Here is a 27589-nt window from a genome sequence, read left to right as displayed (position 1 = left end):
AGACAATAAGTAAATAAAACATATATTGAATTAAACGGTAGGACATGCAAAGGAGAAACCAGAAAGGGGGAAAGAGAAAACAAAAAACAAAAGTAAAAATTGCAAGGAACTTTTTCACAGCATGCTTAAAAGAGGGTAAGGATTGGGAATTCGGAGTACTAGTGAAAGCCTGTGGGACTCAATGAGTGCGCATGCGCAGTGAGGTCAGGGCGAAAGCGACTTCCCGGCGGTTCTCAGGAGCGCATGCTCGTGGGCTCGCGCGTTCACAAGGCTTGCGATCCAAGGAGCGCGCGGCCGGCGTCCGAGGCGGTTGGTATTTGGGAGTCGATGAATCGCCGGTTAAGGTGACTTGGGGGAAAGCACGCGACGAAAGGATGATTCCGGGAGCTCTTCTAACACCAGGAGGGTCTTGGTGACCGCTGCGGGCCAGCTTTCCGGACCCAGCTGAGCAAGGGCGCCACGAGGCCTCGCGACCCCCCTTCAGCGCGAGCGCCCCAGTCAGGGCTGGCCCCTGTTTAGGGTTGAGAGTCGGGGGAGGGGAGGGGGTGGAGCCTGAACTTGGCGGGGCTTGCGGCCACGGCCCTACCCCCAAAGCTTTCGTGGCTCATGACCCAGACCTAATGGTCTAATTGGTCCCAGGAGCTATGGCCCTGAAATGACTGGGACGTAAGCCGGAAATCGTTGAGTTGGGTAACAGTCGGAATACATATTAAACGTTTACCTCTCATTTGATGCTGGCTGCATTGTCTTAGAAATCGTCAGATCTGCAATTACAGCTTTGATTATCCTGGGTTTGGAAAACTGCCCCTACCACCTGCGAGAGGTCTAGCCTATGCTGCTCTCTCACCTATGAAGAAGGGAGGGGACTTTTAATCGCACTATAATCTTAACTTTTTTTTTACCTGCAAGAAAATTTCAAAATCAAGTTCAGAGAGCCCCTTACCATCATTATTACCAAGGTAGTTTGTAGCCATTGTGAAAACCCAAAGAGTATTAATACAAAATAACAAGAACTTTCTGAAAATGTATTATCAAAGTAAATACATAAACAAGATTTAAAAATCAAATGATTTTTAATGAACAGGAATTTTCCTACCTTATTCTTTCCCATTCCCAAAATCCTCACCCCAAAGTAACTACACTTAACCATAATAATAAGTTATTGATAATAATCTCAATGTCCACTTATTGATACAAGTTGATTTTATTTCCTCCTATGCTGTCACCTTATTACAATGTCTTAATACTTCAAGTTTTTTCTAAAAGTCATGGTTATTGTGTAATGTATAAATGTTATGAAAGCTTGGACTTTTTTGTGAATAATTTCTAGCTAATATTTCTTAGCAGAATTTAGGCATCTGTTTTTGATGAAGTGATTAGAATTTCAAACACTGTCTTTACTGGTCAACTTCAAGTGTGATTATGATTTCACTTTAGGGCATGTGGGATTTAGAAGGGATCAGTGAAAATTATGAAATTATGAATGCTGCTTTAGATGTTAAGTCCATTGGACCAAGCAAGAGCTGTGCGATCTGCCTAGAGATTAGAACTATGATTTGTTTTGTTTTACAATGTGGTTTAATAAGAAATTTCATTTACCTCAAGTGGTATTTCTTCATAATGCTTGAGAGAAATGGGTAATTCTGTGTAACTCTGAAGCTTTGATAGTGGGTGTGTGTTTTTTCCTCCCACAGGCAATTATTTCCAGTCAGGGAAGGAAACCAGTACCTGGCATTCTCACCAGCTTTCTACTTGCCATGATCAAGTGCTTGTCAGTTGAAGTACAAGCCAAATTGCGTTCTGGTTTGGCCATATGCTCTTTAGGACAATGTGTGGAGGAGCTTGCCCTCAACAGTATTGATGCTGAAGCAAAATGTGTGGCTGTCAGGGTGAATATGGAAACCTTCCAAGTTCAAGTGATAGACAATGGATTTGGGATGGGGAGTGATGATGTAGACAAGGTGGGAAATCGTTATTTCACTAGTAAATGCAGCTCCATACAGGACTTGGAGAACCCAAGGTTTTATGGTTTCCGAGGGGAGGCCTTGGCCAGTATAGCTAACATGGCCAGTGCTGTGGAAATTTCATCCAAGAAAAGCAAAACAATGAAAACTTTTGTGAAACTGTTTCAGAATGGAAAAGCCCTGAAAGCTTGTGAAGCTGATTTGACTAGAACAAGTGCTGGGACAACAGTAACAGTGTATAACCTATTTTATCAGTTTCCTGTACGGAGGAAATGCATGGATCCTCGCCTGGAGTTTGAGAAGGTTAGGCAGAGGATAGATGCTCTCTCACTCATGCACCCTTCTATTTCTTTCTCTTTGCGAAATGATGTTTCTGGTTCCATGGTTCTTCAGCTTCCTAAAACAAGAGACATTTGTTCCCGATTTTGCCAAATTTATGGACTAAGTAAGTCCCAAAAGTTAAGAGAAATAAATTTTAAGTATAAGAAGTTTGAGCTTAGTGGCTATATCAGTTCTGAAGCACATTACAATAAGAATATGCAGTTTTTGTTTGTGAACAAAAGGCTAGTTTTAAAGACGAAGTTGCATAAACTCATTGACTTTTTATTAAGGAAAGAAAGTATTATATGCAAGCCAAAAAATGGCTCTGCCAGTGGGCAAATGAATTCAAGTCCTCGGCTTCGGTCTAACCCAGAACTCCACGGGATATATGTAATCAATATACAGTGCCAATTCTGTGAATATGATGTGTGCATGGAGCCAGCAAAAACTCTGATTGAGTTTCAGAACTGGGATACTGTTTTGGTTTGCATTCAGGAAGGAATAAAAATGTTTTTAAAGAAAGAAAAATTATTTGTGGAATTATCAGGTGAAGACATTAAGGAATTTAATGAAGATAATGATTTGAGTTTATTTAGTGCTACTCTGCAGAAGCATGTGTCCTCTGATGAGAAGTGTGACCAGGTCAGTTTCCAAGATGCATGTAATAATATTTTGGATTCCTATGAAATGTTTAATTTGCAATCAAAAGCTGTGAAAAGGAAAGCTATAGAAAACATAAACACACAGAATTCTAGGGATTCAGAAGCTATCAGAAAAAAGACAAATGATTCATTTTTGTATACTTATGAATCAGATGGCCCAGGCCATAGTAAAATGACAGAGTCATCTTTACAAAACAAAGCTAGCTCTTGCTTAGAACTAAGGATTTTAGAACAAGAGAGAGCTGAAGCATCAGGAGAAAATGAGAAACATAAAAAATATTGCTCGGAACTTAACTCTTCAGAAAATCCATGTGGAACGAATTCAGAAATGTTTGCAAGCCCTTTTCAGTTATTAGATCACTTTGAGGAGAGGGGAGAAGACCTAAACATACAGAAAGCAAGTACTACTGTTAATGGCATGGCTGCCGACTCTCTGAAAAATAATAGAATTCAGAATCAACTAGAGACGCTTAAAGATGCTACTGAAATGGGAAGTCAGCCTTTGCCATTTGAGACAACAATACGGAGAGTACATGGTACTCAGAGAGAGGAAGAGAGAAAAAAAGAACCTAGCGATTCTGGAATAACAAATGTTTTTAGTTATGGACAAGTTAAATTATGTTCCACTGGCTTTATAACTCACGTGGTACAAAGTGAGCAAACTAAATCAACTGAAACGGAACTCTTATTTCAAAATTGTGTTCGACCTGGTCCTGTGAGTGCCAAAGAAACATTTGGAAAAAGAACATGCCATTCAGTTGAGACTCAAGACATCAAAGATTTAACCAGCACTTTTTGTAAAGAATCTGCTCAATTGCCCAATGAAAAATTGTGCAGAACAAATATAAGTTATGAGCTAGAGAACAAACTTATAGCAACTTACACAAATTTTGCTATTTTTCAGGATGGTAGTAAAAAGTCACACACAGATTGCTTATTACCTGACACATCCTCTTTCTCTTGGTGTAGGCATATTTCAAATGGTGGTAAGAGAACAGATAAGTTGATTGGTTCCTCCAGACCCATAGCCTATAAGAAGCTAAGCTTAAGTTCACAACTAGGATCTTTAGAGAAGTTTAAGAGGCAATATGGGAAGGTTGAAAATCCTCTGAATATGGAAGAGGAAAATAATTTTGAAATCACTACCAATCTCAGTCTTCAGGTTGAACCTGACAGTCCACAGAGAGACAAAAACCACTTAGACAACTCTAATATTTGTAAGATTACTACTAAAAAACATAATAATTCAAATAGTTGGCAACCAGTAAGTCACATCCTTCATTCAGAAAAGTTTCCATTCTCCAAGGAAGAAGACTATTTGGAACAACAGATGCCTTGCTTAAAAGAAAGTCCTATAACTCTAAAGGAGTTACCACATTTTAACAGAAAACCTTTGGCTGTGGAGAAGGCATCCGAATCACTAGCCTCTAAATTATCCAGAATGAAAGGTTCTGAAAGAGAGACTCAAACAGCGGAGATGAGTCATTTTATTGGACTTCCACAATCGGATTCCAGTAGGAAGGACAGCGACTTGTGCAGTGGGTTATCACTAGATTCTTGTAAGTTACTTAAAAATGAGCATAAAAAAACAGAGACTGTCATCATCCCAATGTCAGACTCAGTCACACAGGATAATTCCTTCAATACAGATAGCGAAACATATCCTAAGAACACTATAGCAGAGAACCCTGTGATACCAGAAACTCCTTTGATATTACCCTATAACAATTCTTCAGTTACCAATAAAGACTCAGATGTTCATACAGCTTCAGAACAACAGATAGGAAGTCTTAACTCTTCCAGTAGAATGTTAATGAGTCACATAGACGATTCCACAGTCAACCCAAATGGAACTTGTGTTCAGAATGAGGAATCTATAGCAAGACCTTGTTGTGCAAATGAAGAGTCAAACACATGTTCTCTGGATTGGCAGCAGCATTTTGATGTATCCTTGGGGAGAATGGTTTACATCAACAAAATAACTGGACTTAGCACATTTATTGCTCCTACTGAGGACATTCGGGCAGCTTGTACTAAAGACTTGACAACTGTGGCTGTGGATGTCATACTTGAGAATGGTAAGTATGTAGTGTTCGCTGACAGGAAATGTTTTTGAAGATAGGAATAATGGCCACTTAGCAAGATAATAATTATTTAAAGAGATTATCTCAGCAGACTGAACATTTTGAAGTTTAATAATAAAATGTGTTTTATGGTATAGGAAGATTCTCTAGGTCTAATACTATTTAAATCTAAAAATACAATGAATGACTTATAGACTGGAACTGTACATATATGTGTCTATAGGTATGTGTACGTGTGAGAGGGTGAGAGCTTTTAATGAAATGGTGCAATTGTAGTTGAGAAAATCCACAGTGCTTCCCTATCTTGCTTTCCCCCATCTCCCAAACACATAACTCTCCTAGAAATTTGTCTTTAAAGGCACCTGCAATGCCAGTGTAGTTTTTTTTCTGGAAGTCGCTTTCTGTAACTCCCAGGTAAAGGGCCAGAATGATCCTGTATTCATCCCAGGACTACTATATATGTTTTTTTTGTTTGTTTGTTTTTTAGAAAATAGGACTTGGCCATAAATTTTTTTGAATATAGGTTAAATATATACTTTCATAATTATACTTTTCAAATGTACATTATTATAATACACGTGCTAATCCACTTGATATGTTTATCATATAAGTAGCTGTTATTCAGGAAGACAGTAATGTGGCTTTCAGATCATACCACAAGGCTACATCAGAGCCTAGACTAGGACTCTGAGTACTCAGTTCTCAGTCAGCATTAAAAGTGACATTGTTTTGGCACAGTGTTTAGAGCCAGATGTTGGGAGATGGTAAAGCTGATTTCCATCTGGCTATAATCTTGGTTTTGCATAAGGAGGATAAACATTTAGTGCACATCCATATTAAAAGTCTTGAATGTTGCAAAAGATTGTAAATTATATGAATGTAATTAAAAATTAAATTAACATAATTTCTTTTTAGGATTAGTAGTTCTAGCAGGAGGCCTGATTTATTTAAGATCAAATAAGACCTTTATTTTTCAAGTTTTCAGGTCTTTTCCTTGTGAAAAAGAAATCACTCAAGTAACTTTTAAAGTATTAAATAGGGGAAAACCCTTTTCTTTCAATATGCTCATGAGACTATCAGGTTGCTCCTAAAGACACATGTGTTTTTCAATCTATTTAGTTTTATGTCCTGATTTATACTGAATGCTTATCATAGGTATATCTGAGGAACCGGCACCTCATCTTCCTGAAATGCAACTGCTTCTAATACGGTGATAAAAAAAATAACTGGATCACATTAAACTGAGATGGCTGCTGCTAAACAGAGAGTGGGAATCTTGGCTGCCATACTCAACATAAACATCTGTTCCTGTTAAATAAATCTAGATGTTTAAAAAACACTGCAGTCTTTCTGGATTAGTAAGTCTTGTAATGAACTTGTGAGGGTCATGTTAACTCAGAGTTTTACAATAAAAAATAAAGTATTTTGGGTATAGAAACAAGTTCCATGACAGGATAGCTCCTAAGCACCCTCCATTCACATGGAATGTTACCTTTCTGAAAGTGGCTGTTGTGTAGCAGGACATTAGGACATAAAAACATTACATAAGATGAATTGTTAACAGGTAAATTTAATTGTACAGAACAGAAGATATATAAAAAATAATTTTAAAGAGTTGTGTTAAGTCTCCAAGCCCTGGCAAATTTTTTTCTTTAAAATGCCTTTAACTCTGTCCTTTCTGTTACCAGTGAAGCAACCTTATTTCACCTCTCACTTTAATTTTATCGTTTTGCATTAATCTCTCTCCAGCTTTTGTCCAACAGATTTACCTTTTTGAAATGATAGTTTCATCATATTTTGCCCCTGTTTGAAAACTGTCAAATTCGGCATTATTTCTAAAACTCAAACCTGATGACCCTTCAGAAAGGAGGGTAGAATTTGGGCCAGATCTCACTGGACTTTGGAGTTTAAATTCAGAACTTTTCATTCATTCATCTATTCGTTTATTCCTTTGTTGCTTATTCACATCGTGCTAGGTGCTGCGCATTTCAGATTAATTGACTTTGTTTTCAGGAGTTCATAGTCTATTAGGGAAGATCACTTTCTAAATATAATTACAATATGGTGAGATAAATGTTATCATAGGTATATTGGGTTGAGACATATAAATTGAGGATTTGTGAAGATGACACCTAATAAGAATGACAATTAAATACCACTATCTGTCCAATACTGGATTTCTAAACTGTGGCACTATTGACATTTGTGACTAGATAATTATTTGTTGTAGGGATTATCCTACACATTGTAGGATATTAGCAGCATCCCTACCCTCTATATCTGCTAGATGCCAGTAGCACCCCTCACCCGATTTATGACAACCAAAAAGTCTCAACATATTGCCAAATGCCCCCCGTGCAAAACTGTCATTGAGAATCAGTGATCTGTTTTAGGTCCTCTTTCTGTCTAGTAGAGATGGATAATGGGATTAAGCATTAACGAATATTCCTTAGCAGAATAATTTCATTAAAGAACTTTCGACTCAGTCCAGTGTTTAGTAGTCTGCCTTATGTCATGATTCAGTTTGTGCAGAGATTTTATGTAACTTAATTTTTATTAGTTGACATTTTGAGTTCAAGTGTTTAGGTTTTACTTTTTTATATTTAGGATCTCAGTACAGATGTCATCCTTTTAGAAGCGACCTTGTTCTTCCTTTCCTTCCCAGAGCTCAGGAAGAGAGGACTATGATGAGACAGAATAACAGAGGTAGGGGCAATAACAGATTGCCAGAACACCTAGGACACACTGTACCACCTAACAAAAAAAAAAAAAAAAAAAAAAAAAAAAGGCAGGGTTGTGTTATTAGGCTTGATCAGTGCCAGCTGTGTCTTACTGGAACTAGGAATTCCCCACAGTCCTATTTAACAGCAGAACGAAGTAATTCAGTGCATGCATTTAGATCAGAAATTACTTTTCCAGACTTGAGCTCAATACTAGGTGATTATTAATGCACAATCTGTGGTGTCTTGTGATTGAGAAAATGTTTGTTATTTTTAAAGATCGCAGTACTCCATATTGCAGTAGTTTTATGTAAGGAAAACTCTTCAACAGAAGCTAACAGACATTTATTATTTTTCTTTTCTTTGTTTCTAAAAATAGATAAGGTATATTTTTTACTAAAGGAAGTGAGGCTACTAATTTGAACCAGTTACTTCTGGACATGTATTCTGAAATATCTCTTGAAAATAGTTTAGAGAAAAAGCTTTAATACCAGAAGATACAGTCATCAACTGTAGTTTAAAAGTAACAGATGAAAACAATTTAGAGGTACCGCAAACACTGAACATTTGTAGAATATTGGAATATTGGAACAGTATGCCTGATCTTTGGTCTGGAGGCTGCACCATACCAAATGTGAGATGCCATTCACCTTTTTCCCTGAGGTTCTTGATGCCACTTTGCTTCTCCCCTTTTGCACTAGATAGTGCGGATGATGCTGTTGGTAGGGAATCGCTTCAGTCTTTGTTCTCAGAATGGGACAATCCAGTATTTGCACGTTATCCAGAGGTGGGTCTGCAACAATTATTCTTTGCTTGTTATTTTAAAGTTTGAATTTCATTTAAGTTGGGTATAGGCATGACTGACTATACTAATTTGTAATTATGAATGGAAAATGGATATGTTTCCAAATAAATCATTTGGAAATTAATGTTTAATGTAGAGAGAGGGAATCAGAATTCGTAGCATTTTGGGAGCTCTGCTTTAATTTTCGATTAAACATGTAATCAGTGTATGAATAATGAATGTGTTCACTTCTCTTAAAAACTCTGACTTGTAGCTTTGGCAGAGTCCTTAGGGCGGTGATTATAAAAACTGCTATCATTAGATAAAGTAGTGAATCTTCTGCTGGAGGAACATCATTGGACCTGAGAGTATGTTCTCTCCTCAGTGGGTTATCACAGAATGTACTTTGTTGTAATGAGGGTGTAGAATAGACGAACATTTAATTATTGATTTTTCAGTCAAGGTGTCTTTAAGGACTTGATCATGGAGCCTAGACAAATTGTCACTCTGAAACGATATTCGTTTTTGTCAGTAGTCTTGTTCATACGCAAAAGTTATTGAGAAATAATAATTCATAGAGTCCTTTGAATTTCTATAAGGTCTCTGAATTCAACCCACCTCTAGTAGGTTTTAAGAAAATGAATGTTTTTAAAGCACTTTGAGATTTTTGGTAAAACAGTTCTGCAGACATAAGTTTTCATTTAAAACGATATTGGTGCTGGTCTTTCTAGGTTGCTGTCGATGTAAGCAGTGGTCAGGCGGAGAGCTTAGCAGTTAAAATTCACAACATCTTGTATCCTTATCGTTTCACCAAAGAGATGATTCATTCGATGCAGGTAAAAGAGTAACTTGGAAATCTCATAATATATATGTAAGTTCTAAGCTAGACTGTTTTGAAATTGGATTTATTTAATGATATAGACCACCCTGGTCAAGGCATATGTGTTTTTAAAAAAATCTTACTGGAACTTTATCAGAAGAAAAAGCAAAGGATTAATTATATAAATTACAAAGAAAAAAAATGTCCTTAGTAGTGCAAGCAGGTTTGGAGGGATGAATTATGGATGCAGGCTCAGTTTCAGGGGTTACATATTGACTTTATATTTTGACAACAATTTATAAATCAACTAAGTACTGTAGAGACATTGTCCTTAAATGTACAACAGTGCCCCCTTTTAAATGACCCTCTGTTGTGTGAGGCTACACGTGACATGCTTTAGGAGACCCTAGATTGAGTTCATCAATAAAAGGGACCTCTTGCCTCACCTGCTTGTCTAGATTGCCCTCTCTACACTATACTCTGGCTGTCTTTGTCTCCTCGTTTTCAGTATGGAAACAAATCAGGAGGTTAGACAGCTCTAGGTAAACTAACCTGGCATTGCCTGGTACCAGAGCAAACACTTAATCCAGAAATAGACCCTGGGGAGATGGGGGGAGCCTTTATCAGTACCAAGACAGAGAGGAATCAACATGGTCTAAAATTATAGGTGGCTTTTAATTTACTGCTTTAATGGATTAGGTCTATTTGTTAGCAGTCTCAGGTCATATTAGTAATTCTCTGGTCATATTACCCATTAATAAGCGTCATTGTGTTGGGAACATTTCATGTCAACTCTAAAGATTTATTAGTATATCCCTTTTAGATTCCTCGGTCTGTGTTCATTTTATGTCTTCTGATCACTCTACTTGCCCCTTCTTTTATCTTTCCTAATAACTCCCTCAAGTTCATCAGCACCTACCTCAGTCTGACATGTGAATGTTATAATGCAACAACTCTAAATTAAGTACAGTTTTATCTCTTTCTATACAGATAAGCCTTTGCTAATTTTTATTTAGTGTTGTGCCACTTATTTCAATGTATGGCAGGTTCTTCAGCAAGTGGATAACAAATTTATTGCCTGTTTAATGAGCACCAAGACTGAAGAGAATGGTGAGGCAGGTAAGAAAGGAGTTAGTCTTGACCGATAAGCAGCTGTTCTTCTGATAGCCTCCTTTTAAGATTATTTATTTTTATACAATAAAAAATAAAACCAATCTAAATTAATATTATGAAATGATAGTTTTAAAGTACATTTAGTTTTATATACATACACATAGACATGCATATATACGATACATGTTAAGTTAATCAAGAGTTAAGTACACTTTCTTGGTGAGCTGCTTTAATAAAACAATAATAGTTTGTAAATAATATTAACTCATGCAGTAAATATCAAGTGCCTTTGTACTCCTGGGATTGTATTAGTCTCTAGAGATACAATGATGGGAAAAAATATACATGGAGGAGAAACAAGATAATTGCACAAATATTAAAATTTTAACTCTATTTAGTGTTTTAGCAGGGAGAAAAGATGCCATAATAATCTGTATTGGGAGATTTGATTATTCAGGGATGGTTTTCTTGGTAAAGTGAGATCTGAAGTATGAGTATGATTTAACTAGGGAGAGATAAAAAGAAGAGTATTCTTGGCAGAGAGAGTAACATATATAGTTGAAAGCTTTTTGGTTTTTTATTGTTTTCTGATGCTTTTGCAGTGCTTTTGCAGTGGCATATGTTACATCATATTTGCATTTTGAAAATACTGCTCTGGTTGCAGTGTGGAGAATGGATTGGGTGTTGGAGTACAATCCCACTAACTGCAGAGACTGTTAGGAGGATATTGCAATACATAAGAAATGCTAGTTAGCTGGGACAAAGGTGGACTGCAGAGAAGTGAATGCATCAGAAAATATTTAGGAGATAAAATTACCAGGTTTTAGAGATGGATTGGATATGGGGAAGATACATCAAAGATGACTCCTAGTTTTCTGACTTCCATAACCGAGTAGTTGATGGTACAGGAACAGATTGGAGGACAAGCAGGCAGAAAGGGTGAAAATCATGAGTTCAGTCTGAAATCTCTTTGAAATTTTCAAGAAGAGATGTTAATGTGGTAGCATTCTGACATGGAGACATTCATCTGAATTGTCAGCATAAAGTTGGTCATTGAAGTCGTGAGTGTAACTTTTACCTAGAAAGAGTGAAGAGTGAGGACAAGAGAGATTCTTATTCTAGAATAATTCTCAACATTTAACAGCTAGTTAGAAAAGGGTGAACCAGCAAAAGAGGTTGTGAAGGAACTGCTAGAGAAATAAGAAAACAGACAAAGGTGGTGTTGCAAAGCCAAGGCTTCATATAAATGCTGCCAAGAGGTGAAGTAAGATGAGGACCAAAAATATCCGTTCAATTTTATGACAGTGAAGGTTGGGAATGTCGGGTGAGAGCTGTTTCAGAGAAGAGCTAGGGGAGGATGCTGACAGACCACAAGGAGAGACTCAGACATCTGTTACGTGGAATAGAGGGCCTGAAAGAGGGTGAGGGAGAGAGAAGGCTTATTTTCTTCTTTTACTTTAAACTGAGAGATTCTTGAGCACATTGACAGTGCTTGATACTGTAAGGTTCCAGAAAAGGCCTGAGTGGCTGAGAGCCCTGAGCACCAGTGGAACAGTTGGCTCTAGATGGGTAGATTTGCGGGCAAGTGCTTCTAAAGTTTGAAAGCAGTTCATTCTCTTTGTATTTCAAAATATTCCTTTTTGGTTTGTTTACAATGTAGATTTATCTAATAAATGTCATATAGATCAAAGGCAAATTAACAAAAAGTTCTGTCATAATTATAAATATGGTATTAGTGAAGATCAAATTATAGTAGTTAACTGTTTCTAGAAAATGAATAGATTTTTTTCTAAAGTTTTGATTACCTGGAATTGTTTGTTAAAATACCAGAATCTCTACTAATGGCACTTCAGGTGGATGTAGCCATAAAGTCTGCATATGTTCAAAGAAGTAAAAGGGACTTATTTAAATTTCTCTTGAGATTCTATATTATTGTATTGGCTACCTGTCACCAAAGAATTGGCTTAGATAAATACATTTTCCTAAATCAAAATGTGTTTTTGCTGTCACTCATTAATACCAAAAGCAACATTCCTGTAATTGACTTACTTTTATTTTAATATCTGCATATACTTTTGTAATGGACAAATATATTATTATTTTAAGTTATAGTGAAATTAATGCCATAAATTGGCATTTTTTTAATTTCATGTTTCCACTTACAATAAAATACAGTTCAGTTATGATATTCTAAGGAATAAGGATTCATTCATTTATTCTGTAAATAATTATTGAGTGCCTATTATGTGCCTGTTGCCATAACACATGCTGGGAATATAACAGACAAAAATCCTTTCCATTATGAAACTTCTATTGTGTTGGAATATTAAAAATACAACTTTTGACATTAGTAAATTACCTTTATATATCCTGCTTCATTCATGGGATAGAAAATGTCATGAATACTATGTAGACTATAAACCATTGCTCTAGAGTAGGGTACAGGATTGATTTTTTAGGGTTACCGATTCTTGGTAATTCACATTGGCTCTAGTTTTAAATTTGAGGTTACTCCTTCACAGTTTATTATTTATTCCATTGTCTTGCCCGATACAGGATGTTCAGTATTCATCACAACCAGCTGCAACGCCTCCTATCCTCAAAGGAGTTTAAAATTCAACATTTTGGGGCCTGTGCCTGTGGTTGGACTTATTGTCAGAAAAATTTTCTTTTTTTCTTTAAATCTTAAGCTCTCATGCCATGATTTTGATCAAATTCAAGAGGAGAGCTTTTATTTCAATATAATCAATACCAATAAACCTCAACCCTTTCGCCAAAAGTAGTAAAATTACAAGCTAAAAAGATGTAGTAATATAATTGAGGATCAGTCCTTTATCAATAAGAAAAAGATTTCCCTGTAGTTTTAGCTTTTTTGGGTCAGGATATTCTTCTTCCTCTCTTGCATTTAAGAGTCTAAAGCCTTGCTGCTCAAAGCTGTAAATAGCATCATCACCTGGGAGTCTGTTAGAATTAAAAAACCTTATGTCCCACCTCTAACCTACTGAATCAGAATCTGCATTTTAATAAGGTCCCCAGGTGATCTGTATGCCCAGCAAAGTTTGAGAAGCCTGAGTCTAAAGCGAGGCAGACTATGGCTGGTGGGCCAGATCCAGCCATCACCTGCTTTTGTACTGCCAGGGAGATAAGAATGGTTTTTACATTATTAAATAGTTGTTAAAAAAAAAAAAAAAAGCAAAAGATGAATAATATTGCTTGACACATAAAAATTATATGAATTTGATATTTCAGTGTCCATAAATAAAGCTTTATTGGAACATAGCTACAATATTCACATATTGTCTATGGCTCCTTTGGTTCAAAATGAAGAGTTGAGTAGTTGTGACAGAAACATGTGTCCCAAGAACCTAACATAAATGCTGTCTGGCCCTTCACAGAAAAAATTTTCTTACCTCTGATCTAAAGTGTAGTGGAATTACATTCTTCGTGGGTTCCAGAGTAGTTAGCAAATCAGGGTCAGCTGATTATAATAACGTATTGTTTGATGATGTATCAAATTTGAATTAATGAAAAATGAAAATCAGTATTTAAAGATTAAGAATATAGGGCATTAACCTTGTTTTAGAAATGAAATACTAATAGAGTTTTTTATCAGAAATAAATTTGTTACAGTTCTCCCCATAATTTCAATTTTTTAGGAAATAAAAGATACAATTGTTACTACTCAGTATGTTTCTCTTATGCTCTTGTTGTTAAATAGTTTGAATTAATGTTTTTCCTCTCTCAACACAACATGATTATTTTTCATCTTGAGCTGAGAATTTGAAATTCCAGTAATTCTTGCAAATCTTCTAGGTGGAAACTTGCTGGTCTTGGTGGATCAGCACGCTGCACATGAGCGTGTCCGTTTGGAGCAGCTTATCATTGGTAAGGATCTGTTTGGGACTAGAAAAGATTTGAGACTCCCCAGCAGAATTAGTATACCTGAAAGAATTTCTGTGACCGTTGTGAGGGAAGATGAATTATATGTTTAAAAAATTAAGCTGAAGTCTTTTTTTTATATATATAATTTGGCTTCTTTTATAACCAAAAGAATGCAGTAGTTCACTTTAGTAATTCAAACATGTGGGTCTTACTTACATTGTTACAGACATATTTGCTGCATATTTATCATCAATCCTAACGATTGGATATTTAGAGATTAGGCTACTTCATTATGACATCCAGCACATATGTACATCCCTCCCCAATATGATCTTGGTATACTTTCTTCACAGTTCATCAGGCAGAGACCATAAGCAAAAAAATAAGTTTGATTTTAAGTTTTAAATTCTGTTTGAATAGCTAGTATATTCAAATAGGTTCAAATCTGAAAGGTACAAAAGGGAATATGATAAAGTCTTTCTACCCTTGCCCTCATCCCATCTAGTTTCTCTTTCCAGAGGCAACCAGTATCACTAATTTGTTATGTGCCCTTCCAAAGTCAATATGTGCTTGTTAATCTTTGCTACCCTTTTTTCTCATCATGAGGCAGTGTGTTCCCCCAAGAGGTGAAATACCAGGAAAATCCTTACTCCTGTGGGCAAATAATGAAAAACCCTAATGTCAAAGAGGTAGGAACCTAGGGAGATATTTCATGGACTAGAATGACAATAATGTTACTTTCGTTTCACTTTTCCTTGTAAAATGAAAACCTAATTATTGGAAAAGATAGAGTCAACACAATGTTGGAAAAACCTATTTGCTGTAGGCCCTGCCCTGGACCATTTGAGAATAGTACAGACTAAATCTCAGAGAATGGAAATCCTTCTGCAAAACTGGGGAAGCCTCCTTGAACCAATGGACTGTATAGTAAACCTATTTTATTTCCTCAGTAATCCACATTATTCACCTCTGTTATTAAAGCCACATTTATTGACTATAGGAACATTGCATTGTTCATTTGAATGTGAGATGTAAGTTATATTTCTTATTTTGGAAAATATTGCTAAAATGAATAAACAGACTGGATATTTACTAGTTCGAATTTAATAGTGAAATTGAAAGCCTAAAACTGAACGTTGAACACGCGGCTAAGCACTACAGTAATTACATGGCTATGCCTTATCATGCTTCATTTTTATCTGAATCTAGAAGACTTCACTTCTTACTCTTAACCCATTCATCTTTCTCCCAATAGATTCCTATGAGAAGCAACTGCCACAAGGCTCAGGTCGGAAAAAATTACTGTCTTCCACTATAAGTCCTCCACTAGAGGTAACAGTGACAGAGGAACAAAGGAGACTCTTATGGTTAGTACCACCATGAGGATGTGATGTTGATAACATAAATTCTCACAATAATTCTGTGAAGTATAAGCATAACTATTGTTTCTTTTTTTACATGAGCCACTTGAGATAAGAGAGGTTACATGACTTGTTCAAGGTCCTAACAACTAGTAAGTGATGGAGCAGACACTCAGACACAGGTCTTCTGACTCCAAATGCTGTTCTTTCCACTATGTCACAGCTATTGAGTGTAGGATAGTTTCCTTGATAATTTTTTCCAGCAGTTGGCTTAGAATAGTCTTACCATTTCTTGGAACAGTTAGTGTTTACACTGTGCCATTTCAGAAAGCAAAGTTATTGTAGTAATTGCTTCCATTCCGTTTTGCCTTGGTGCAGTCTAGATTCTTAATTTTCATTATTATAATCATACTGGGAAGAAAGGAAAACACTGGGCCACAAGAAGGGGCAAATCATATAGTGAATCACAAAGTAGGACATTTTCCCACTTTTAGGCAGCACAAATTATTGAAAATATAAAAGAGAACTGTGTCTGAATTTATTTCAGCTTTGGGTATATGCCACTGCCAATAAATCTTTTTCTCTGGGGCATAATTTATATTAGGGGCAGATCCATTTATTTGCATCCCGTTAATCAGGACTTCTCAATTCCTGGGGCTCTTAATTACCTCCCTGCTATAGTGCTGATTCAAAACACCGTTGGCTCTTTTATTTGTGCCAAACTACATCAAGTTGCCAGCAAAAGTTAGCAATTTCTCCATTAAAAATAAAAACTTAGGAACAAGACTGAGAAACAGATTGATTCTCTCAATGGAAAAGAGAAAAAAATACAAGGTTACTGTAATTCAGAAAGGAAATTTGATAATAAAATCCTAAACAAACACCCTTAAGTGTGAGAAAAAAACTATATAATTTATAAAGCTTGTGGCAGCTTTTGAGAAACTACCAGATATTTGTAACTAGTACTGAAATGTGAATGAAGTAATACTTTTACATTTAAGGTTATCTCTTTAGGTGTTACCACAAAAATCTGGAAGATCTGGGCCTTGGAATTATATTTCCAGATACTAGTGATTCTTTGGTCCTTGTAGGAAAAGTACCACTCTGTTTTGTAGAAAGAGAAGCCAGTGAACTTCGAAGAGGGCGATCGACTGTGGCCAAGAGTATTGTGGAGGTAAGACAGAGCTGCAGCTGTTGAAATTGTTGAGTGATAGTAACCTTTATTTAGAAACTCCCTATATTCATCTTTTATTCAATAAGAATTTATGAAATGGGGTGGCTCCGTAGAGTAGCGGTTAGCACATATACTTTACACACAGAAGGTCCTGGGTTCGCGCCCCAAGTGGAGCCACGGACCATACCCTGGGTGCGCCTGGCCCCGGTCGCACACCGCAAGTGTGTAGAGGAGATGCCCTGCCTTCAGAGATCCAGTTATTAAGGGGAAACGGCAACATCCACAGGTCAGGGGTGGAAGTGTGTGTGTGGCAAGGGAGGCGGGGATAAAAAGGGGGGGAAAAAAGAATTTATGAAATACCTGCTGGGTACCAGGTCCTAGAGAGTCAAAGATGAATGAGCTCAAGGTGAGGGAGAAGGACATTTAAATATTTATAGAGTAATGAAATTCAGGCAGAAGTATGTTTGAAAGTGCTGTGGAAATACAGAATGATTACTGTGCCCAGGAGGATGGAGGTTAAAGAAACTGTCATAGAAAAGCTGTTTTTTGTTTTGTTTTGTTTTGTTTTTTGGAAAAATCTTATAAAACAGCAGGAGCTTGCCAAGTCCAAAAGAAGGGAGAAGAGCATTGTAGACAGAGCAATGGATATTAGAGACTTGAGGCAGACCCTATGTTTGGGGAACTACCAATATATATGGCTCAAATTAAGATATATATGGGGTAGTGGTGGGACCAGATGAGGCTAGATAGGTTGCTAAGACCAATTCATAAAGGGATTTAGCATATTCTGTGAAGTAGCTTGCATTTCATCCTGTAGGCAGCCAGTGGGGAAGACTGAGATACATTTTAGCACTGCATTTTAAATATGACTATAGGTATATGTTTTGGTAAAGGTCTGGAAAGCTGCTGCTGGGATGTGGATTCGGGGGTGTTGAAGAGGACCATTATTTTTCACTTATGTGTTTCACTTTTTTTATATAACAAACACAATTTGTCTTTGTTACCTTTTCTTTCATCCTTTCCTGTTTTCTATTAGCATTTTCTTCATTTCTTTTTTTTCCTCTAACAGTTTAGAAGTTGAATTTTAGCTTGCATACTTAACAAAGTTTAAAAGTAATTTCTCTGTTTTCTTCCTAAACTGCACAAAAATCTTCATCACTCCTCTTCCATGTTGTTGCCAATTTTAGTTCCACAGTGTTTTTAATCCCCCTGGTAGTCATTTCTTTTATAGTCAGTATTTATTTAGATTAACCAAAATGTTTGAAGAGTCTTTGTTCACTGTTGCATCTTACTTTGTGTTCAGTTTCTTTCTACTAAAGTAAATCTCTTAAAAGTTCTTTTATTAAGAGTCTATTAATGATAAAGTGCCTTTAAAATATCTTGTATGACTGTCTAGCTAAAAATAGAATTCCATATTGTCATTTATCCCTCAGCATTTTGAAAATATTCCATTACTTTTAAAATTGTTTTTGCCATTAAAGTGAACTGTCAGTCTAATTCCATAACATATGTATGTATGGACTTATTTTCATCTCCTTCTTGAGATTCATCGTACTTCTACAATTTGGAAAATGTAGTTGTTATCACTTTAAACATGGCTTCTTCCTTCGTTTCTTGTCTCCTAGAAATCCTATGAGATGTCTCCTGGACCTTCTCTTTCTATTCTTCATGTCTTTTAACTTGTCTTTCATATTTCCCATTGTTTTATCTCTCTGTGATGCATTCTGGGAAATTTTCTCATTTATCTTACAGTGAACTAAATTTTCTTCTCACCTATTATTTAATTAAATGTTTAACTTGTCCACTGAGTTTTTTATTTCAATGACTGTACTTTTTATTTCTAGAAGTTTTATTTGGTTCTTTCTCAGTTCTATACTTTCTTTTTTCATGGTGTCCCATTTTACTCATTTTGGTATCTTACTCCTTCATCTCTAGCTCTTACTATTTGGAGCACAGGCAGGTCCACATCAACTTAGTGTACTATTTTTCTTGAAATCTGAATTACTTTAGTAATATCTAAAAATAAAAATTAGAAGATGGATTTAGTGGATAAATTGTGGTATAGATTGATATGGGAAAGATTTGAAGTACAGAGAGCAAGCAGTTGAGAGGCTATTGCACTGGTTTGAATAAGAGGATAAGGATTGGACTAAGTCAGTAGCAGTGGAAATGGAAAGGAGGGACATATTTGAAACATAATTTGGAAGGTAGAATCAAGAGGTTCTGGTAAGCAATAGAATATAAAAGGGATATAAAAGGGCAAGCTGAAAAGAAGAAACCGTAAAGGATCATTGAACAGATTTGGTCAGAGAAGGAGGAGGTAATTCAGGAAAAATTAACATTGTCAAAGCCAAGAGAAGTTTTAAGCAAGAAGGGAATGGTCAACACTAGCAAGTTGGGTTTGGCTATCACAAGGACATGGGTTACCTTGTGGAATCGCTTCCTGGAAGTTGGGTGGGGTATAAGATAGCACAGTGGGTCAGGGAGTGAGTGAAGGGAGGGAAAGTAAAGCTAAGTAGACTGCTCTTTTAAGAACTTTGGCTGTCCACAGAAGAGAGAGAGGGTTATAGTCAAAGGCTGGGGTGGTTGGGAAGTGTGGGGCAGGACACAAGGTTGAAGAAAGTTTGTTTTCAGATGGGAGAGACAAGCATATTTGTAGGCTAATGGTGAGGCGATACTCAAGAGGAAGAGGCAGTTAACAGTGCCAGCTTTTGATTACCTTGATTTTACCCTTTCAAAATTGCCCTTTGATCGGACCTTTGCTTTGTTTTCAGCAGCACTTTTTTCTCTGAACACAGCTTATTTTTTCCAAGGCTCCTCCTCCAAATTGTCTTAAATCCAAAAGATAGGATCTGTTAGAATCTTTTATTGTAATTCAATCCCTAAGTATTTAACCAGAAAATTACAATAAAAACTTTTCCTAAAGTGACTTCAAAGATTGCTGGTATGGAATTTACTTCAAATTGAAACAGCTTATGTCTTCAGAAAATCTTGATCGTGTTAAGTTGGGCTGATCGGGAGAGATTTTCTTGATTTTGGAAGAAGCTAAAATAGTTTTGGTGTTTTAAAGAAAGATCAATTGAAAGATCACTAATACATTTTTCTTTAAAGTGCTATCCTCTAGCAAGATGAATGAGCCATTTTAATACTAATTAAATTGTCTAGCATCAATGAACCATTGAAATATGAAATGAAGAGAGAATACTATCCACCTCTCCCTCACCAGGCTCAAAAACTGTTGTTTTACAACTCCAAGATATATATACAAGCACAAGAGAGAACAGCAAAGAAGTTAGGTTTGATCTGTATTCATACTAAGCTTTGTTAGTGGGTCAGATATTATGAGAGATCTTTCTGCTTAGGTTTGGGAAAATAGGTGGCTTTTAAAAAATACATAGTATCTACCACCTCGCTCTTGGTAACTATGCTCATTTATCAGTATGGTGGACTAGAGTGTACATGAGGGAAGAGAGAATTTTATGAGCCTGGTTTAAAAAGAAGATCTACCATGTTGTGTAATCTTAGGACGCTAATTTATACATAGCCATTTTTAGGAGTAAAGAAATCCTGTGTTTTCTTGTAAAGAAATTATTAAATATGCATATCTCAAAACAGTTTCTTACTTGCAGAGGTTAAACAAATTGGTAGCATAAAATAATGTCTGCTTTAAATTTCTTTAAAGTCCTTTTGTAAATACTAACATCTGCAGGTATATATCCATTGAAAAGGCTACTCTTGAGAGAGAGACAAACTAGGGAGAAACTTCTCAAATAAGCTTTTCAAGCTGAAGGGAATTGTCCAAAGAAAAAGCCTGTGGGAACTAAAGTGACTACTTACGTTTATGGTATTTAAGCAAATGTTATACTGAGTGCTCAGTTGTGTTGATGATTGTTGGGTATTTTTCTGTTATTGTGTAATATTACAGTTTTTCTGGCTGAAAATATAAACCAATAGACAGCCTCCTAGTGAAATGCATTCTTGATATTTAGAATCAGTTGAATCATCAAGACTACTCTTAACAGTTATATAACCTCATGAGCTGATGAGCTATCTCTGGAGGAAGTTTCAGTAGCTAAATAATATTCTCTATTCAATAAGAGTTCTAGTTGATTGTCTTGGTATTTCATTTCAAAGTGCCTTACCACAAATAAATTATTTGCACCTAAGTGCTATATTGCTGGAACTCTCTCCTTTAAGAGGCATATTTTAAATATGGATATTTTGTAAACTATCAAAGGGCAAGTTTTACATAACTGTAGATTAATGCCTGTTTTCTTTTTTTGCTTTGTAGGAATTTATTCGAGAACAAGTAGAGGTAAGCCTTTCTCTCATTTTCGGATTTCACAAAGAGGCACCACACACAAAAGCCTCCATTGTCTCATTTCCTTTTCCCATTAATAAAGAATGTGTTTATGCATTAGCTACTCCAGACCACAGGAGGCATCCAAGGGACTTTGCCACTGACTGTCCAGAAGGTGTTAGCATCCCAAGCCTGCCATGGTAAGACTCAGCACACCAGCTCTTGAGTGCCTCTGCATGCTAAGCACTGGCAAGGGTACAGCAATTATGAAAAAAGTAGAAAGCACACTTACTACTTGCCTCATTGAGGGAACAGTTTAGATCAAAAACTGAATACACTAAAAATTAACATTAAAAAATCACTTTTACAAGGCAAATACCAATGCATATATTTGACCATGTTGCAGAATGTCTTATATGAGTGGAGGAGGAACTCCTAGAGGAGATGCATATTGAGTCAAGTTTTGAATGAGCTGAAGGACATGGATTCATAGGATGGAGAGGAAAGTTTACTATAGAGAGAGGAAATAGCCTATACGGAGACGCAAAGACACAGACAAATTAGTTCTATGAGCAAAGAGTACTAAGAAATTAGGCCGATAGAAAGAATAGAAGCCTAGAAGGTCAGAACAAAACCTTTAGATTTTATACAGAAAGCATTAATCAGAATCCTTGAAGGTTTTTAAGTAAGGTGGTACGATAAAATATAGAAAATTATATTGAAGGAACTTACTTTAGGAATGACAGCTACAGAATGTGGTTAAACAAATTGGTAGCATGAAATAGAATCCGCTTTAAATTTCTTTAAAAATCCTTTGTAAATACTAACATCTGCAGGGATGTAATACTGACACCCTCCCTGTTTTTTTTTTTGTTTGTTTCCATCAACCTCCTTTCTTCAGTTCCTGTCTTTTCTAGCTTAGTAACAACAATCGCTCAGTCTGTCTCTTGCAAATACCCTAAACTACCTTTATCCTATCTTTATCCTATCTTTACTCCTCATATCTACTCCATCCCAATTTCATCATCTCTGCCTTCAGAATGTATCTTAAATCTGTCTGATGCGATCTGTTCCCACTGCCATCTTGCTAGTTCTTACCACTGTTGAGTCCTCTTTCTGAGCCTCCTCCCCATGTCCACTCTGGCTCTGCTTCACACCATTCTTCCCTCAGCACACAGAGGAATCTTTTTGAAACATCCTTCTGAGCATGTCATTCTTCTAACTCAAATATGTCAGGACTATTCTTTGCTCTTAGGGTAAAAATTTTATTCTTTACCTTGGCCTACAAGGTCTTCATGATCTGGCTCCTGCCTGCCTCTCCAGTTTCACCTCATATCTCTCTCCACCTTGCCCTTTCCATTCCCGCCTGCTTCCTTGGTCTTGTTTCTGCACTCTGTACTTGCCTTTTTCCTCCATCTTAAATGCCTTTCTACTCCTTCAATTAGCTATGTCTCTCTTAACCTACGGTCTCAGATTAAATATCATTTTGCTAGGAAAGCCTTCTCTGACCTCGAAACTGGGTTTATTTTTCTTATTATATATTCATTCTTACCCTATATTATACAGTATTTATAATTTAAATATATAATATAAATATATTTTTATATAAATACATGTTTTATATATATAACTTATTTTATAATTTAAATAATTATGTGATTGTTTAATGCTTGTTTCACCTGTTAGACTTATTAGATTATAAGCGTCACAAGGGTGGAGATTGTCTATCTCATCCACCGCCTCGCATAGTTACTAATACAAAGTATGTACTTATAAATATCTGTTGACTGAGCGAATTAATGTATGCATAAAGGCAGGTGCTGACAGTATTTGAGTTTAGATTAGAAAGATTATTATGGACGTAGAAAAGGAGACAAATAAAATAGGCATTGTACTGAACAATCAGAGGTCTTGGTGATAGATTGGCTATGGACAAAAGATGACCTTGATTTCATAAACCTATAAGAAGTGGGCAAAATATTGCTGTTGCCTCTTTGAAAAAAAACTGACAGCAAAATCCTAACATCTTAAGGAATGCCTCTGACAGGGATTAGAAAGACAAGGGCCCTATAAGGAAAAGCTGAGAGACAGGTCAGTCTTGAGGCCTTAGTTTTACCCATGGCCATAAGTACCAATTTCAAGCAGTATTAAAATCACATGAAAGAAGCCTAAGAAACATTTTACTTTTCCCAGATATTTGGCTCTGACCCAGGGTCAGCATTGCTTTCCCACCATATACACCATAACCATCTTGTTTCTGTCTTTTGTTTAGGGGCCATTAAGTTTAATGATGGCCTGAGCTTAGAGGAGTGTTATCGCCTTATTGAAGCTCTGTCCTGGTGCCAGCTGCCATTCCAGTGTGCTCACGGGAGACCTTCTATTCTGCCGTTAGCTGACATAGACCACTTGGAGCAGGAAAAACAGGTACAGTAATGACTAACAGGAGAAAAGAAAGCAAAGTTTATACTCTCTTTCTTTTCCAGCTCCTAGTATCTGAATGTAATGTGTCTTAATCCTTTCAAAAACATAACAGTTTTGATAAATGTACCTTGGGAGTTTTATATAAAGTCTCACCATTTCATCTTTTAGCTCAAATTCAAAATAGAGATTAGGCTGAACTGTTAGATTATACACGTGATGGTTTTGTATTTCTGAAGCTTAACACATGTACAGACAAATGCATCTTCAATGAATATCTGTTGCCTACAAGCTCTAGATTTGATAAGATACAGACGTTCTTTCTGGGGTTACAGAAAGTTGGTAGAAACACAGCAAATTCACTGCCGGCAAATGTAACCTAAACAGCCAGTTGTTTGATGGTACTTACTGGAAATGATGACCTCGCTGGAAGTGATAGCCATCCCCAAGGATCTCTAGAGTTATGGTATGGGGGATCATCAGGTGGGGAACCAAGTTTAGATTTCCACATTAGGCTTTGACCCTGATCCCTCGGCAGCCCAGGAATAATGATGTGGATAATACAATAAAGGCACAGAGTGGTCTAAATTACTTTCCTGTCCTTGTTATAATCCGAAGTGAAACAACGTGAGTGCAAAATAGAAGTGTCGTGTTGCTGCTTTCTAAAATCTCCTCTTTGCCCACCTTTCCTGCTAAGGGCTATGAAGGCTTTTCTCGTGTGTAATTTTCAGGTACTTACATTTTCAAACTCTAGTAGATTTTACCCCATTAAAAACTGCTTGTTTCACATCAGTGAAAAAATGAAAGTTTTGTCTCGATTCCTGAAGAATTGGGAATCTCTTATCCTAAGGAAATCGATAATCTTATTTGAAGTGAGAAATTAGAAATCTAAGCAGCCATATTTAGGAAATATTTATATGCTGCTTGGCTTTTTGTACTGGTAACTGGAGTTATTTTTTTCTTCCCATAGATTAAACCCAATCTTGCAAAACTTCGCAAAATGGCCCAGGCCTGGCGTCTCTTTGGAAAAGCAGAAGGATGTGATTCAAGGCAAAGCCTACAGGCATCCATGCCTCCTTGTGAGCCACCCTGACAACAGAATTATTGACCTATATGGAACCAAAGGGATGCTAACTATTTGCCTCTGAGCAGAAAGCATGAACAGCAGGCACCAGCAGAGTCTTAACTGAATCAGCCTGGTGTCCACGAGCAACATACTAGTCTTCCTTGAGCAGATGATCCCTCTAACTGAGGAGCCATATGGTATTCAAGTCTGAAGAGTTCATTCATTTGCATTCATGAACACAGGAGGTTGCCCTATAATATTTATTTTTTGTAACTTATTTAGAGATAAAATTTAATGATTAATTGCCTTATTGTCTGGTTGGTTGGTTTGTGGTTTTCTTAGGGATGGAATGGGGGTTTTTTTTGGTGTCATTCTGCAATTTTTTCCAGTCTCGTAATTTGCATTGATGTAATTTACCTGAAGCTGAACCTCAGGGATCAATCAAGTCCATCTTTCTAGACTGCCCAGAGCCATGCTCCATTAGGCCCCTCCTTTCCCTTCAGTCTTCATCACTTTCCTCTGCTGCTTCTGTACATTCTAACTTTAAAACGTTTCTCTGCACTCAAAAATGGTCTCTGCAGTCTTCCATTAGGCCTATAGTTAGATTATTTTAGGGATAAAAATTATTGATAAAGAGAAACAAGGACAAGGATAGAGAAAATTTAAATTCCTTTTCCTGTTTTGTGTGTTTGTTTTATTGCCTTTTTAAAAACTCAGATTGATGCTCATATCCCAGACCCAGTGATATGTATGGTGAAAGTACTATGAGTTTTTTTTTTAATGACTTTTTGTACTTTATAATGTATCTTTTTATTTGAAAGCAATTTTCACATCAAAATGCAACATTTATCCTTTTAAATGTTCTCTATATTTTTTCAGGAGACAAGGGTTCTTTTGGTCCTTTTCAAATCATATCTTGGTTTTATTACAGTATGCCTATCTAATGGTCTCATAATTTCATTTGGGATCCAGACTGATCTTTCTGCACGTGTTTATTATGCCACTCTCCCACACCTGTTTAGATAACTTGATTTCTGGTTAATAAGACTCAACAGACTAAAAAACCTATAGAAGGAAGGGAGAAAAAAAAAAATCAGCTGGTAATGTTTATTGCAACTGAGACGCTGTACAATGAGAAAGATGTTGCAATGAGAATTTTCACTTTTGTATTTCCTGACCAGCCTGCTCAAATTGGCCTTTGTATCAATGGAATTATTTTCCTCATTTTTAAATACAGGAAACAAATTTGTGCCCATGAAGAAAAGTTTGTTTGCCAGGAGCCCTGCAGTGTTCTTACAGGAGCAATGAAGTATTGCATTCATTAGCATGTGCCCCAGAAAAGGTTCAGGGAAAGCCTTTGCTGGTTTTCAAGGGGATCCTTGTTGAATTATGTAATTGGAACCCTGAAGAATAGGCACCACTGTTTAGAAATGGTCTTTAGTCTTCTAAATATGCATAAAGTTTCATAGACGGAGAGACATGACCTTAGAGAGTTTTCAGGGTATGTGCAAAGCTGTCAGGGGCTCTGCCTCCAGGCCCAGTGGAGTGCCATGGCCTTGACCTCTGCTTCCACTCTCCAGAGCTACATGAAGCCCAGCTGTCCTGGGGAGTGTTAAAAATCTTTTTTAGGTCAGACCAACTTGTAGGATTAAAAAAAAAAAAAGGTATGACAATACCTCTTATACTAGGATGATGGGGTGCAATTTCAAAAAATTTTGCTATAATTCCAAACCACTGTTTTCTTGAGAATAAGATTAGAAAAAGTTCTTCATAAATATGTAACCAACCTTCCTAGATAGCCTGATCAATCAACATGAGAGATAATTGTCCTGTTTTAATCATTTATATATATACTCAGTAGCATGCATCAACATAAAACCAACCTATTACATAAAAATATCTAATATCACTTTTATTATCACCTATTAGGGTCTGTTAGGGTTTTGTTTTTAAACTCAGGTGCCATGAGAGCAAAGATACATCTAATTTTCTAACATGACAGTAATCATTAATACCTATATTGTGCTTTAAGGTTTATAAAATAATTTTACGTACCTTATTTGAATATCTCGGCAACCCATGAGATAAGGTATTCTCCCCCATTTTACAAAGGGGGAAACTAAAGCTGAAAAATATTAAGTAATTTATCTAAGATTGCACAGCTAGTAAGTAGAGAGTGATATCCGTTTTCTAGCTCCATATTATAGTTACCATATTATTTCTAATCCTTACAACAGTCCTCTTAAGAAGCTAGTATCTCTCTTTTACAGTGAAGCTACAACAGCTTGGAGGTATTAACTAGTTTGCTGAGAACCTAGCTGAGAATCAGTTCAGACCCAGGTCTGTGTGACTTCAGATTGCATACTCCTTCCCATCATTACCCTATGCTGACCTATATATTTTTATGAGGGATTTATCTATTTGCAAACTTAGTTCAAATTTATTGGATTCTAGTTTGTGCAGCCTTCAACTTCAGAGTAAAACTTGAAAGATGAGATGTGCAATGAAGTTATTCTTGAGTCCTTTTTTTTAGTAACATCCATCAAAACTTTAATGAGAAATAAAGATGTATACCTTCAATAAGCTTAGCTTTAGTCATGGAGAGAGGCAAGGAAACTGTTAACAGAATATGATCACTTCTAGGCTTAGGGATCACTGAGTTACAGCTAAGTCTTTATTACTGAGGTAAGAGGAGATAATTCTGTCAGAGTTAAGGCTATAGATGGCAGTAGGAGCTAATACCGGAAAGCTTAGAATATAGGCTGGAGGGAAGGGGAAACACTAGGGAGGGGGCTGGGGCCTGGTCCAGGACCTAGCTGAGGATCTAGTTGAGAATAGAGAAGTTCTAGTAATCAGATGTCAGAGCAAGGCAAAGGGTCAGAACAAAGGAACAGCTGGGATCTGGGCCTAACCGAGGAAG

General features: G+C 36.5%; 1 protein-coding gene across 4 annotated transcripts; it reads left to right on the top strand.

Annotated features, from left to right (window-relative positions):
• Positions 1–240: 240 nt before the first annotated feature.
• On the top strand, positions 241–26332 carry MLH3 (mutL homolog 3). Of its 4 annotated transcripts, XM_016122571.2 has the most exons (13): positions 241–344; positions 1695–5025; positions 7639–7737; positions 8453–8538; positions 9267–9371; positions 10402–10474; positions 14282–14353; positions 15606–15717; positions 16726–16885; positions 21177–21200; positions 21307–21385; positions 23458–23609; positions 24574–24780. In XM_016122571.2, the coding sequence occupies exons 2-13, from the start codon at positions 1758–1760 to the stop codon at positions 24694–24696; spliced, it is 4353 nt and encodes a 1450-aa protein (XP_015978057.2). In that variant the 5' UTR covers positions 241–344; positions 1695–1757; the 3' UTR covers positions 24697–24780. The 4 variants fall into 4 exon arrangements, 3 of the variants coding, with proteins under 3 accessions (XP_015978057.2, XP_036073450.1, XP_036073451.1); XM_036217557.1 differs by lacking the exon at positions 7639–7737 and having other exon boundaries at positions 259–5025; positions 24574–26332; XR_004949926.1 differs by lacking the exons at positions 21307–21385; positions 23458–23609; positions 24574–24780 and having other exon boundaries at positions 258–5025; positions 16827–16885.
• The last annotated feature ends 1257 nt before the right edge of the window (positions 26333–27589 follow it).

This window comes from Rousettus aegyptiacus, unplaced genomic scaffold (assembly GCF_014176215.1).
Source record: "Rousettus aegyptiacus isolate mRouAeg1 unplaced genomic scaffold, mRouAeg1.p scaffold_m13_p_3, whole genome shotgun sequence".
Lineage (NCBI taxonomy): Eukaryota > Metazoa > Chordata > Mammalia > Chiroptera > Pteropodidae > Rousettus > Rousettus aegyptiacus.
This window is presented reverse-complemented; position numbering and strand designations above follow the sequence as displayed.